A 13971-nucleotide genomic window follows, 5' to 3' on the forward strand; every position below is an offset into this window, starting at 1 on the left:
AATGGTGGTCGTATGCGTCGACTCCTTCTTCTTAGGGTTTTTCTCGAGTTGCATGGCCGTTAGGCGGACTTGTCCTTCCGTCTTCGGCACCTTGACCATGGGCACCACACATGATCCTCCTTGCTCCATGACTAGAAGTCGTTGGAGGTAGGGATCGATTACTGCGTGGCACTGCTGGAAGAACTCTTGCACAAGAATTATGTCAAAGAGATCTAAAGGAGCGACAGTGAAGTTGGCCTTACCTTGCCACTCGCCTAGCGTGATGCTCACTCCATGCGCGACTCCGTTCACAGGAGTCGGGGGTGCATTGACCGTCCTGAGTTGGGCGTTGCTTGAACTGTAACTCAGCCCCAACCTTGTTGCTGCCTTTTGGTCATGAGATTGACCTCTGCACCCGTGTCGACCAAAGCACAAGCGGGTTTTCCATTGATCTTAAGGTGGACATACTGTGCGCCGTATCCTCTTGGCTTCTCTGGCTGCTTCGTGATGGCTCCGCATAGTCCTATCAAGCCCAACTGCATCGTCCCTTCGCCTTGTCCTTGCTCCTGGACGTCTTTCTCCTTCCGCTCTCGCAGGATGGCACCAAGGCTCTTCAGTTCAGGGCACCTTGCATAACCATGCGGCCCGCCGCATATGTAGCAACCACCTTTGTTGGCAACCTTTGTCTTCCTCTCCATGTTGCCATAACGTCCAGACTTCTTGCCATCGGACTTGTAGGTGTCATGCTTCTTGGGATGTGGCCGCTGCTCCTCGCCTTTGCCACGGTCTCCCCCACCATGGTCATGACTACCTCTCATCTCTTCTCCTCTGGCTCTGTCGGGCTTCTCCTGGCTGAAGTCTGTCAAAGCTTCGGCCTGCGTGATGGCTTCGTCTATGGTCCTGACTTGTCGACGTTCCAACTCTGTCCTGGCCCAATTCTGCAGCCCATCCATGAAATGGAACAATATATCATCATCCGTGAGGTTAGGCATTTGAAGTGTGAGGGTAGTGAACTCCTGCACATATGCGCGGATGCTGCCCGTTTGCTTCAGCTCCCTAAACTTGCGCTTTGCCTCATAGATGACGTTGTTAGGGAAGAAGGCTTTCTTGAACTTCTCCCGGAATTGCTCCCAGGTGTTGATGGTGCGCGTCCCCTTCCCTATCTCGGTCTCTTTGCGCCTCCACCATAGCATGGCCATCTCCGAAAGGTACAACACAGCGGTGTTGATCTTACTCTCGTCGCTCTTCAGCCCGTTACACTTGAAATAATTCTCCAAATGCCAAAGGAAATTCTCCACCTCTTGCGCGTCACGGACGCCTTTGAACATAGGTGGCTTGGGAGCCTCGACCCTGGCCTCCCTGTCTCGATTAAGCGACGATGATCCTCCAACTGCCACACCTTCCTTGAGTGCTTTCATCTCGGCCTTCATGGTCTCAATCGTGCTCAATGCCTCCATGAGCCGACACTCCAAGGAAGTGATAGCCTCCTTCATCTCAAACTCGGCCCGCTGACGTCCCTCCAACTCCTTNATTTATGAAAAAATACTAATAAATTATCATATTTGTATATTGGCAAGCGAAATATACAAACGAAGTTTTGAAAAAAATCCTAAATGTATAAATATAAAATTTATTTATACTTACCCTATTTGTATATTCGCAAACGAAATATACAAACAAACAGAAATATACAACTGCAACATCCATAACAAACCGAACTATAAGTATGGAGCGCAATTATCAAAACTATAGATATAGAGCCTTATTATGTTTATTATGTTTGCTATTTCTGAAATTTTCTCACAATAAAATCCGCAACAAAATTCAACCCTATACCGTGTATGAGTTATGTATACATTTTGTATATATTGTATATTAATTATACACCAAATATACTCTGAAGACAATTGCAAAAAGTTACTGCTAGGTGAGTGATTTTTTTAAAAAAAAAATCTTTAGCCTTAATCAGCATCTCCTTTTTAGTCAAGGTTGTTAGAGTTGCATTAATAGGCAATTGCCTAAATTTGACATGCTAAGGTCAAACATTATGATTTGGTCATGATTTTATTACTATAAATACTTTTAATATCTAAATGATGAATGTATACAACTTTCCACATTTTAAGTTTCATATTCATTTTAAAAAATAAATAATTGGACACTAGATTTTATTGTTACACATTGCTACTTTTTTAATTGCAAAAAGCTAAATACAAAGTAAGTCCAAGATCTCTTTAATTGTATGAAATGCATTAAATCTAATACTAGTATACTACTATGATATCTCCATTTTCATGACCTTATTAATTATACATCGTTTTTCTTTTCTGAAATATTGACACAAGTACAAAGATCATCAACTTACCATGAATCCATGAGCTCTCTCTCAATTGAGATTTTTTTTTTAAAAAAAAATTATCGCGGTATGATGAGTGACCTTTATATTCACATATTAAAAATTAGAGGGAGCCAAAGCTCAACTCTCTTTCTAGTTTGCATCTAATGACCGCTCGCAAAAGAAAGTATAAACAAAAATTATACAAAGTTTTGTACAAATATACAAGTTCAAACTTCAGCATAATAGGCAAAAATAGCTTAGCATATCAACTAGACTATTTTTATACATGATAATTCTTCCTCTGTTTATGCCGAAGGAACTCCATTTGTATGAGATCAAATAGGTAACTTCATATACCCTCGATAGTAAATAAGCGTGTGCAAAAATATTCAGATCTTCATTTATAACACTCTATTTTAGTAAGGCTTGATCGACTTGATTGACTTCTCTTTAGCAATGTCAAACCTCACTAGTAATTTGACTTGTTCGGATATAGAAGTTTGACTAAGAAATACATCAACTATTTTCATAGTATAACTTGTAATTTGTTAGCATATAAATTCTGTTGGATAGACATCTTTCTACAATCAAATTTCTAATTTTCTTTTTTTCCATATATCCACATAATTAAGAATATAAATATAGATAATTAGGGAAGTGCTAAATGGCCAGAAAATTTTAAAAAACTATGATTTTTTTTTATTTTAAAACAAACGGATCTTTTTTTCATTTTTTAGTTAAAAGGTATTAAAATTAAAAGAGTAAAAATATTTAAAAAGATAAAATAACATGGATAAAATATCAAAAAGATTTTTCCAGATTATTATTAGTTAAACACTATTTATAATATATATCATCAAGCTATTCAAAGTTGGCTTAACATTTATAACATTCAACTAACTCTCTAATTAATGTTTTGTGTCAACGAAAACAACCAATAGGGCATTGACATCTATAATTAGAGTTCAGCACAGACTTCCTCCTTTTCATATTAATTATCCACCTTATTATAAATAATTATCCAAAATTATTTATCAATTTATAAAATCAAGTTAGAATTAATTATTTTTTTCTCATTCTACCCTTCTTATTTATGATTTATATTAAGAGTTTTTTTTGTGTAAAGAAAAATTGGTCAATTAATATGATGAAGATTTAATAAACCGTGACTCAAAAGATACATATCTCTACTATATCACAACCATTCACCCAATTGGATCTTAAACTACCTCTGAAGATCTTTATGTGAATTTTACTGTTTAACACTATTCTTTTAATTAAATAATCTAAAAAAGCAATTGACAAGCTCTATATATAGTTGATCATTTTCTCTTTTACGTTTTCGTTTACCTTTAATTAGAGATATTAAATTCGAATTCTGAAAACAAAAATACTTTTGATATGTATAGAGAGTGATGCTCCTCTTTAACATCTTACGCTAGGGGCAAATCAGAGCTACAATTCTTCTTACGAAATTCCTATAAAATTCAATCGTTTTGATCCAAACACTATGAAAATGAAATCAAAATTTGAAACTTATGAATTCTGAAGTCTAGTTCTTTAAATTGTGCATATTCTATAGTCTTTTACTAAAAATAGAGGATTTAGACTAAAGCTACTCAATTCGACCATATCCGTAGCCAAAACACTAGCTTTGCCCCTAATCCAAAAACCTTGTAATTTGCCTTTTCTTCAAATCCAAAAACTCATAAACTCAAAATCCTTTTATCATTACGCGATGCGAATTCAAATTCATGAACCTAACAATTAAACTTTTTTCAAATAAAAATGTGACCTGCAGATTTGATGGTAGATACCTAACTTTTGCCAAATGTAAAGATCAAATAGGGTGAAAATGTGAAAACTTTTTTCATGCATAGTCTAGTCCAAGAATAAAAACAAGAAAAGTTGGGTCATTTTGGTCATTTTAATCAAGGTATTGTCAATCACTGCCACAAAAAAAGGATCACTAGTTGAAGGAAACAAAATCATATTATTCTCCCCTTTCAAAATTTTCTTTTTATAACTCTAAATAGTATAAGCTTTTTCCTGTCTACATCTATCATTTCCAATCTTACTGTCAACTTCTTTTCATTTCCACAAAAGCCCTAACTAGGACCCTTTACACTTACCAAAATAATACCATTACTACCCCTAACCCCACTCCCCCACCCTCACCCCATTTCTAGGAAAAATATCAGCCAATCTATGTATACATTTTCAGAAATCAAAATTCATACAAACATCAAAGGTTTTCTTTTTTTATCCAATCTATGTATAGATTTTCAGAAATCAAATTAAGTTCATACAAACATCAAAGGTTTTCTTCTTTTTTTTTTTATCTTAGGAGCTTACTCCTTTCGTCTCACTTTATATGACATGAACACAGAGTATGAAGATCAGATTATCTCTAACTTTTAGTGTAAATTCAGATATAGAGTCTTTGAGTATTTCGATATAAAATCAAAGAAAGCTACTCATTTAGTCTTGAATTATGTGATAGTATTTGATGGTACATGAAATTAGGAAAAATAAAAACTCCTTTTAAAACTTGTGATATAAAATAAGCTTTAGAGATATGTTTTAAAAAAATGCTTCTTTCCTTTCGGTTAATTTTTTAATTCTGACTTTTTACGTGACATGTTTAACACCATCAGATAAAAGAAATTAAGACCACAAGATTTAAATTCTGTGTCAAATTCAAACTAGACAAACAAGTAACTCCTCCGTTTCAATTTGTTTGTCATAGAATGTCTCTTTTTATTTTGACAACTCTTTAATTTTAATTTTTTACATTTAAAAAGTGTTCTACGACTACATTCTACATATCTTTTAAGACAACAAGATTCAAAAATATTCTTTACTTTCTTTGCTCAAAATCAAGACAGAACAAACAAATTAAAACAGAAAAAATAAAAACGAGAAATTATTTTTTAAGTAACAGATCGAAAAGAAAAATGTATCATATAAATTAACCAGAAGAAGATAAGAGAAACCAATAGTTCAGCCCCCTCTCCCCTTTCCCCAATCTTTTAACATATCACCCCCTCTCTCTATATTCACTCTATTTTATTCCATCATGTAGCTACCAAACCTCACATGGTCATCATAAGCAAGCAACAAAAAAACCCTAATTCACTATAAATCTATTGGTTCTTATAACCTACTCCCTAGCTCCCTCAATTACCCTAAAAAAATTTCTTATCCATCTTGTTTTTCACCCCTCTTCTCTCTCTCCCAAACAAAAGATCATCAAATCAAACAAACCAAAAAAAAAAAAAAACCCACTAAGATTAAAGATAATGGAACACAACCAAGAAGTGGATTCACCAAACTCCGTCATCATCCACCACCACCACCATCACAATCACAATAACAATTCGATGACGATGTTAGCAGGTAATAATAATAATAATAATTATCCTGCTTCATCGTCATCGAATTCTCCAACAACCCTAAGCCGATACGAGAATCAAAAACGTCGTGATTGGAACACGTTCGGTCAGTACCTAAGAAACCATAGACCACCACTCTCTCTCACTCGTTGTAGTGGGGCACACGTGCTTGAATTTCTTCGATACCTTGACCAATTTGGTAAGACTAAGGTTCACACTCAATTATGTCCATTTTTTGGGCACCCGAACCCACCCGCACCTTGTCCTTGCCCATTAAGACAAGCCTGGGGGAGCCTTGATGCACTCATAGGACGGCTTCGAGCCGCTTATGAGGAAAACGGTGGAAAACCCGAAACTAACCCTTTTGGTGCAAGGGCGGTTAGGCTTTACCTTCGCGAAGTTCGCGATTCTCAAGCTAAAGCTAGAGGAATAAGTTATGAAAAAAAGAAACGCAAAAAACCAAATCCTCAATTATCATCATCATCGTTGCCACCACCAAATGGAAATTCAAGCTAATAATAAGATTTGTTTTTAATTAAACAAATCTTATTTTTTTTTCAATATTGTATGGTATGTATGTCTATTTTCTAGTTAAAAAAAAATTGGAACCCTTTTTTCCCCCCCTATTATTATTAGTACTACTATTTATGGGTATTGAAATTGAAGCATTGATCTTGATCAGTACTTTTTTACTAATTACTATGCAAATGATGACAGCTTTTTTAGAAGTGATAGTGGTATTAATGGAAGTGGCAGTGGCAGTGACTGTTATTAATTAAAATAAATAACATTCTAATTATCAAGATCTAGGTGAATTGTTTTTTTTTGTGCTATAGATATTTTTTTTTCCTCAATAGTGTTTCTTGTATCATCTAATTGTGATTTAGGTAGTTAACCATTTGAACAAACGTTACTTGTTTGTTATAGATCTTTTTTTTTTAAAATCTAGATCGAGGATTGGTTTCACTTATCTGTCAATGTGACTCAGCTAGTAATTGATCAAACCTCGAGCACTTGTTTGCTATTGATTTTTTTTTCCACAAGGATCAATAGTGTTTTTACTTATCTGTCAGTGTGACTCAGCCAGTACTAGATCAAACCTCGAGCACTTATTTGCTATAGATCTTTTTTTTTTTATCAAGAGGATCAATAGTGTTTTTACTCAGCTAGTACTTGATCAAACCTCGAGTACTTGTTTGCTATAGATCTTTTTTTTTTATCACGAAGATCAATAGTGTTTTGACTTATGTATTAGTGTGATTCAAATCTAACTACTTGAGTAAACTTTACTTGTAGATCTTTCAACATTTGGTATGGATATTTTTCTCTTATCTTAGCTGAAAATAAACCCTATTTTTGATTCGTTATCTTGTTTCAAAGATTTGCTTGTTAGATCATGTTTTATGTCGTTTTGTTCTTTTGCAAAAAATTTAAATTGCAAGTGTAATTAGTAGACTTTAGCTAGATATCACATGTCAGCTCTGTCTAGGGCTGGTCTGTGTTTTACAGTGCAAAATAGACACAATTTCATCATCGATCATCATTTTTTTTCATACTTAGTTGGGTATTTTTTTAGAAACTTATGATATACATAATTGGCTAATAATATACTATACATTGTCAATGCATATGAATTATGATAACAGATTAAATTACATTGGTGATGACTATAATATACACTATCATTGTATAGTATAAACTTAAATCATATTGGGATGAATTTAAGCTATATATACGTTATATCTATAAAGAATTTTTATAATATTAGAGACAAGTCTATTCGTTATTTCAGGTTTTTACCTCCCCCTTTTATTAGGTTACTATTATCATAAAAGATTTATTTTTATGAAATAATAGTAAAATCTACGGATATTTTTATCTTATTCAAATTACACCTATGACATCATACTATGTTATTATGTTTTTTTTTGTAAAGTATATTTTGTGGATTGTGTGTGTGAAAATGATTCAGGGGGTGTTCCTCAGTAAAGATCATATGACATCATTTATTAAACCAAATCCATCACCCATTGCTTCATTGTGTCATCTCCATCTTATCAAAATGTTCCCTAAAGAGTATAGGGGCATTAAATTTAGAGAGGTACAATTCATCATTCAAAATGTTACTCCACTAATATTATAATATATAGTTAGATATTGCACATTTATGGCCATTTAGCCTTGACCACAAAAAAAGACAAAACTTACCTACAAAATACTAACTAGATATGGTTGCTCCCTCAAGTTATGGCAAAAACTATAGTCCATTTGTGGTTTACAATGTGATAATACACATCCTTGTTATTATAACCTATCTTCAATTTGTTTTCTTTGAGTTGTATATATAAAATATATATAATTTAAGTTGAATACTTGTCTTGAAATTTTTAGAACATGCATTGCTTTTCAAGAATTCGATACATATTTTTACAAAAATTCAAGCCACTTAATAACCTAGTTGCTACCAGCTATATGTTGTTTGGACCTTCAAAAATGTGTTGCACTAGAGACAGATCCTCCAAAAACACGTAGTTTGGAGAATTTGATAAACCCTACGATATGTTTGATGAGTTTGATCAACATACATAACATATCGTTACTCAATTACTCCAAAAATATATTTAGGCGCCTTGAATAATGCTTAGATTTTGAAGGATTTAATACACGTTCAAAATTATTTTTTAAAAATCCGAACAATATATAGTCTACTAGTAGAATTGGTTATTGTAATTTTTAGCTAGATTACTTGAGAATTACACTATAATATTGTGTTACATCTCCTATTTATAGTTGTTAAGATGCATCATTCTAATTCTTTTTTAATTGTTAGCGTGTTGTTTTATGTCCAATAATTGACTACTCTTGGAGTTTAATTTCGGAACAATTAGTGTTAATCAATTACTATATATTGTCTTTCCATGTCTTATTGTTTTGAGTAAATTTGAGAAAAACATTATCTTAAAGAAGTGATACTCATGTGCTTTGTTCTTACTCTCAACATATTAGCCAATGATAGTTTTAGTTTGTCTCATGAATTTTGTTTGCCTAATGAATTAATGTTTATTTTAGTTTAAGCAGTAGTGGCATAGCCATATACCATGAATGAAGAGCGGTCAACGGAACATTCTTAGTCAAAAATTGTATTGTATATTAGAAAATTATATTAAATTTATATGTTATAAATTATTTTTTGTACATAAATATTAATTTTTGAATAACTTAGTGAAATTTCTGATTTTACCTCTAATTAGCGGCATGTCATGATGGTTTTTTTTTATAGATATGTGATTATATATGTCTAGGTTAATTTGTCATGAATAATATTTGGTTAAATTATTGGCATGACTAGTTAGACCCTTTGGCTATATCGAAATGTTATAGACTGAACTCTAGAAACTCTTTTGCAACCAGGAGGTCTTTCTAGAAGTAATCGTTCTTAAAAGAGTATTTAATAGTTCACTGATCAAATATTTTTATTCAAAAACAAATGGGACTAATTAGCGATCTATCAAGACTATGGACTATCAGAATATATGGGGGGGTGGGGGGAAGTTTTTTCTGCTCCGTACACTTGTTCATTTGATTCAGTCCATCATTTTGAATCGCGGTCTCAAAAGCCTATGACAACTTGCTCAATAGTCAATACCAAACTTGAATATAGTAGACAAATAAAAGAAAATGATAGCAAGAGTGATTTAAATAAACTCAATTTATAGAATCGCCAAAATGATATTTCAATTTTTTTTAAAAAAATTAAACCTTTTAATATAGAACTAATTACTTGAACAACAGACAAAAGAAACTACAAACTAATCCACTAAGTACAAGAAAAGAGGACATGTACAAACATTACCTCTTCGATACAAGATCAATCGCATAATTAGAAATTTCATTAAAAAAATTCAAAATATAAAGAAGTCGTGAAATCTTTACTTCTTCCTAGTTTTATTGCCTGCAGTGTAATTGAATGTTTTGAACTTAGGGACAAGTTGTAATTTTGAAGATGTGGATATTTAACACACAATTTATTTAACAAACCTCGATAACTTCTCCAATTAAAGGAATGTTTATTTATTTATGTTCTTTATTATATTTTCTTAATGTATGTTTAATTACCTTATTTTTAAAAATAAATAAATAATTGTTGTTGTCTTGGACCTACCATAATGAAACATGATTTCTTGTCTGCCTAAAGCACACCCAAGTTGCCTAAAAACTAGTGTTAAAATATTAATAGTGTTAAAAGCATTAGGGAACAACAGTAAAATTGATTAGGAACATTCTCAACATATATGATTAGTGCTTGAAGAGGGCAAACATGTATCAAATGAATATTAATTACTCAAAATTCATGATTATATAGCTCAAACCAATAATTATGGAGTATTAGTTTACCCTACATAAAATAATAAATTAACGGTAAAGGGTTGTTTGGTTGTTAGAAAAAATTATGCACGTATTTGAGATTAATTATTTATGTATCAGTAGTGTAAGCATTTGTTATTTTTACATATATTAGTTATACATAATTGTAACTAGTAACCAAACACTTTACTTTGTGTGTTTAGTGTTATATATAGCAACTAAAATACCACCAAATATAGTTATATAAATAATTAACTTCCTAAAAAATATCCTTATTTTTTTAAGTATCATATGAAATTGAAAAGGGGTACATAAATCAATCAATCATGTGAAATTGAACTAGTTGAAACTAGAAAGTGGACTAATATTTGATTTGATATACAACTACACAGATAATTCATGTGAGTTATAACAATTTTATTATGAATTTTTTTGTTAGGGAAATTCTAGAATTTGTAAAAAGTGTTGTAAACCAAAATAATAAAAAAAAAAATCTGATTTTTTGATAAATTTTTCATTATGGAAAGGATCATAAGCAGGCAATATTTCTAAAGTCTGAGGACAAGACAATTATCATCATAAATAATTAGTATTAAAATATGATGATCGATGAGATCTCATTCTTCCCAATCGAAGTTCAATATTTCTTCGATCCCGTTCATGTTTTTTTTTAATTATCCCTAATTATTTATCCATTTTGATAAATTAAGAAAGGACAATTTTTTACCTATTATACCCTCAATTAATTGCATTAAAAAAGCAGAACGTTTAGAAATCTTAAGTTTTTAATTCATCTACTTCATAATTAATAGGGGTAAAATGGTAAACTCATTGTGTCAATTATTGTTTTCTTAATAGGTGTGTCAATTCAAAAGTTGACAAGTAATTAGGGATAGAGGGAGTATATAGTAAGAAAAGTGATTTCAGTAGTGAATAAAAAGCAAATACCTATAAGGGTAGCTGAGTTGGTACAACGATCAAAAATCGATTTCTTCTACCGACGCTTTTAAGTTGAGTACATCACAAGTCACAACAGACTCAATTATCAAATGCCATATATATTTTTTGTGTGATTTGCCAGCCTTGGAAGTAAAATAATTCTTATTTTGTAGAGAACGTAATTCCCTTTTAATGGGTTATAAATAACACAAATCTAAACTAATCGGACCAACGAATATCAAATGGTCTAAAAAATATAAACAATTCAATCATTGAAATTTGATGCTTCAAGCTCTTATTAATTCAAACAAATATGATAGTTTCTTCGAAGGGTAGTTCAAGTAATTATTTCTTAGGTTACTTTCTGATATGAGTCAAATTTTGGTATTAAAGCATGCGGAGGTCTTGATTATGAGTCTCACTGTTATTCGTTATTGAGAAAAATCACTTGCTTAGCCCATGAAAAAAAAATTCAAATTCACAGTTGAAAGAAATGAAAAAATAATTTTTTGTAAGTAAATTTATATATTTAGATTATTAATTTTAATGAGTTGGTTACACACTCCAACAAAATCCGTGCTCAAATTTAGCAACATGTATTTTAGTTGAGCTCTAAGTTTGAAATTCGATTTAAAAAATATATAATTTGTGGTCTTTTAGCTATATACGTTTATACAATTGGCTCTTTCATTAATTTATTATATATATATATCCTCATAATGAATCTTTGAATAAATAATATTATATTTCATCAATCTCTATACTAAATCAAATAATTCCAAAAGAATTCTTGTGGATCCAAGCACGTTTATACGAGTTTGTTAAAAGAAAATACTTTATAGTTGTACCGCTAACCCTAAACAAATAAATCTTGATTAATGTGAATTAATTAACATTATCTTTTTCTTGATCTTTTTTCACCCCAATTATTTCTTTCACTGTTACTATGATCAAAAGAGTGAAAAAGTTGCAATGCACAATGGTTTAATAGGTAGACATATTAAACTTGAAAGATGAAGAGAGACTAATACTGCTCGTTGATCTGGATCGTTTGAATGGTGAATAAGTTATATCAAAATTTTAGTATTGATATTGTTATATGGATATAAAATAATGTAATTAGATTATTTAGTGAATATACTTTTGTTGGTAATTCACTACAAAAAAACATGGAATTAACAACATAATTTGTCGATAATTTCCAATTAATCTGGTGCTAAAAACACTCCTTCTAATTAAATTTTCTTATATTAATACATTTCTAATCCATAGCTAAATGGAATTAGCATAAGGTTTTGCTATTCAATTATGACATTTGTCCGTTGCTAGTTTCTCATTTTCTATTAGTTATCTTTTTGACTTTTTCACCCACAATAATTGTGATATAAAATAATATTACGATTTTTATATAAATGTGTCGGAAAGTATATCTATGCATATACAAACAATCTCAAAATTATTAATCTCAACGTAAAGATCTCAAATAAACATGAGACAAAATACTCTCTCATGCTATATAGAAATTGTCATCTCTTGTCACACAAATCAATTGTAGATCACTCTGTTATTATTTTAAAAATTTACACATTTTTAAAAAAAAATAATAACTATTTGAGTGTTCGAGTCTGTAATTTTATTGAAGAGAATTTGACTACTCGTGCAGTGGATGTATATGCTAGCTCATGATGCGGTCAATTATGATATACTCAACTGATTATCTGAAAATCAATTCAGCATCAAGCTCGTAAAGTATATTAAGTAAAAAAGAAATTAACTCAAAATAAACAAAGGAAATGAGACAAGAGAAAGGGAGTAGACAGATGAATGCTGTCATTTTCATATACTTTTGAGTTTCCCATACACAAAAAGAATATGAATATATCACATTACTATTACTATTACTTCATATTTTTTGTCTAAAAGGAAACTAGTACGAGAATCCCTCACGCTATGCATACTATGACTAGTCAAAAACTATTTTCTATAATTTCATTCATATAAAAAAGGTTTTTTATTTTTGGTTTAATCATCCTATATTCAAAATTGATTTCCATCTTATCTAAATTAGTACTATCAAATAGGTGTATTAAAGGGAGTAAGACATTTATTATTGAATTTTTTTCATTTCTAAGATACGAATACTAATTTCAAGTCAAGCGAAAATTATTTTTTAACTTCTCTAATATTTCCTTTATAGCGATTTATTCTTTTATCAAGCTTGTCTTAAGATGAAGGTTATTTTTCATTTTTTTTTTCTTGAAAAGTTAATTATAATCATATTTATAATTATTTGTTAAATTATAAATTATTTAATTTGATTTTAAAAACTTTTTTCAAGTCAATATTATCACGTTCCCTCTGTATTAATTTGTTTATTGTATTTCTTCTTTTTTATTTTCACCCGTTGATTGATATCTCGCATTGGAATCTAACTATTCCGAATTGGTGTGGTATAGGGACCCATTCGAGGGAAAACACTCTCTATCAAGAATTTTTTTCGTTTATCTTATTTCTCATAGTTTATTAATAAAACAATGCTTTTTTTTTCTAATAGTTTTTATTACTTTCAACTTTTTACGTTATATATTTAAAATTAAATTTTATATAAATTAAAATCAGACAAATGAAATAACGCGGAGAATTTTTTTATTTTTTTTCTCAAATAATTTGTAGTACTAATTAATTACATAGGAGTAAACTTCCACTTGAACTGACCCATATGATTTGACATAAAGTCCAATGTTGGGCCCACGTTACCTGCCCAATGCACGTGGGCTCCTGTGTTTTTTGTCGGCCCATTTAGGTACTTGCTTTGTGATTGGTTCGGTCCAATGCGTGTTGTTCACGATTATGGGCCCACGTTTATGTGGGCCGTATAAAGTTGTTGTATAGTCTGTGTCAATAAGGGGCCCATTAACCTTATGCCTTGTCTTGTCTGGGTCAGTTCTTTTTTGC

At 31.2% G+C, this 13971-nt stretch overlaps 3 protein-coding genes across 3 annotated transcripts in view; all 3 read left to right on the top strand.

The window, feature by feature from the left end:
- Positions 1–13971, top strand: part of LOC125871526 (cryptochrome-1) — a 258924-nt gene that overhangs the window by 166459 nt on the left and 78494 nt on the right. The gene's annotated exons all lie outside the window — the stretch shown is intronic.
- The window catches only part of LOC125871545 (germin-like protein subfamily 1 member 7), a 171061-nt gene that overhangs the window by 24339 nt on the left and 132751 nt on the right, over positions 1–13971 (top strand). The gene's annotated exons all lie outside the window — the stretch shown is intronic.
- LOC125871548 (protein LIGHT-DEPENDENT SHORT HYPOCOTYLS 4) lies at positions 5356–6456 on the top strand. Its single transcript, XM_049552173.1, has one exon. The coding sequence runs from the start codon at positions 5620–5622 to the stop codon at positions 6226–6228; it is 609 nt and encodes a 202-aa protein (XP_049408130.1). The 5' UTR covers positions 5356–5619; the 3' UTR covers positions 6229–6456.

The sequence above is a fragment of the Solanum stenotomum genome, chromosome 7 (genome assembly GCF_019186545.1).
Source record: "Solanum stenotomum isolate F172 chromosome 7, ASM1918654v1, whole genome shotgun sequence".
NCBI classification, from domain to species: domain Eukaryota; kingdom Viridiplantae; phylum Streptophyta; class Magnoliopsida; order Solanales; family Solanaceae; genus Solanum; species Solanum stenotomum.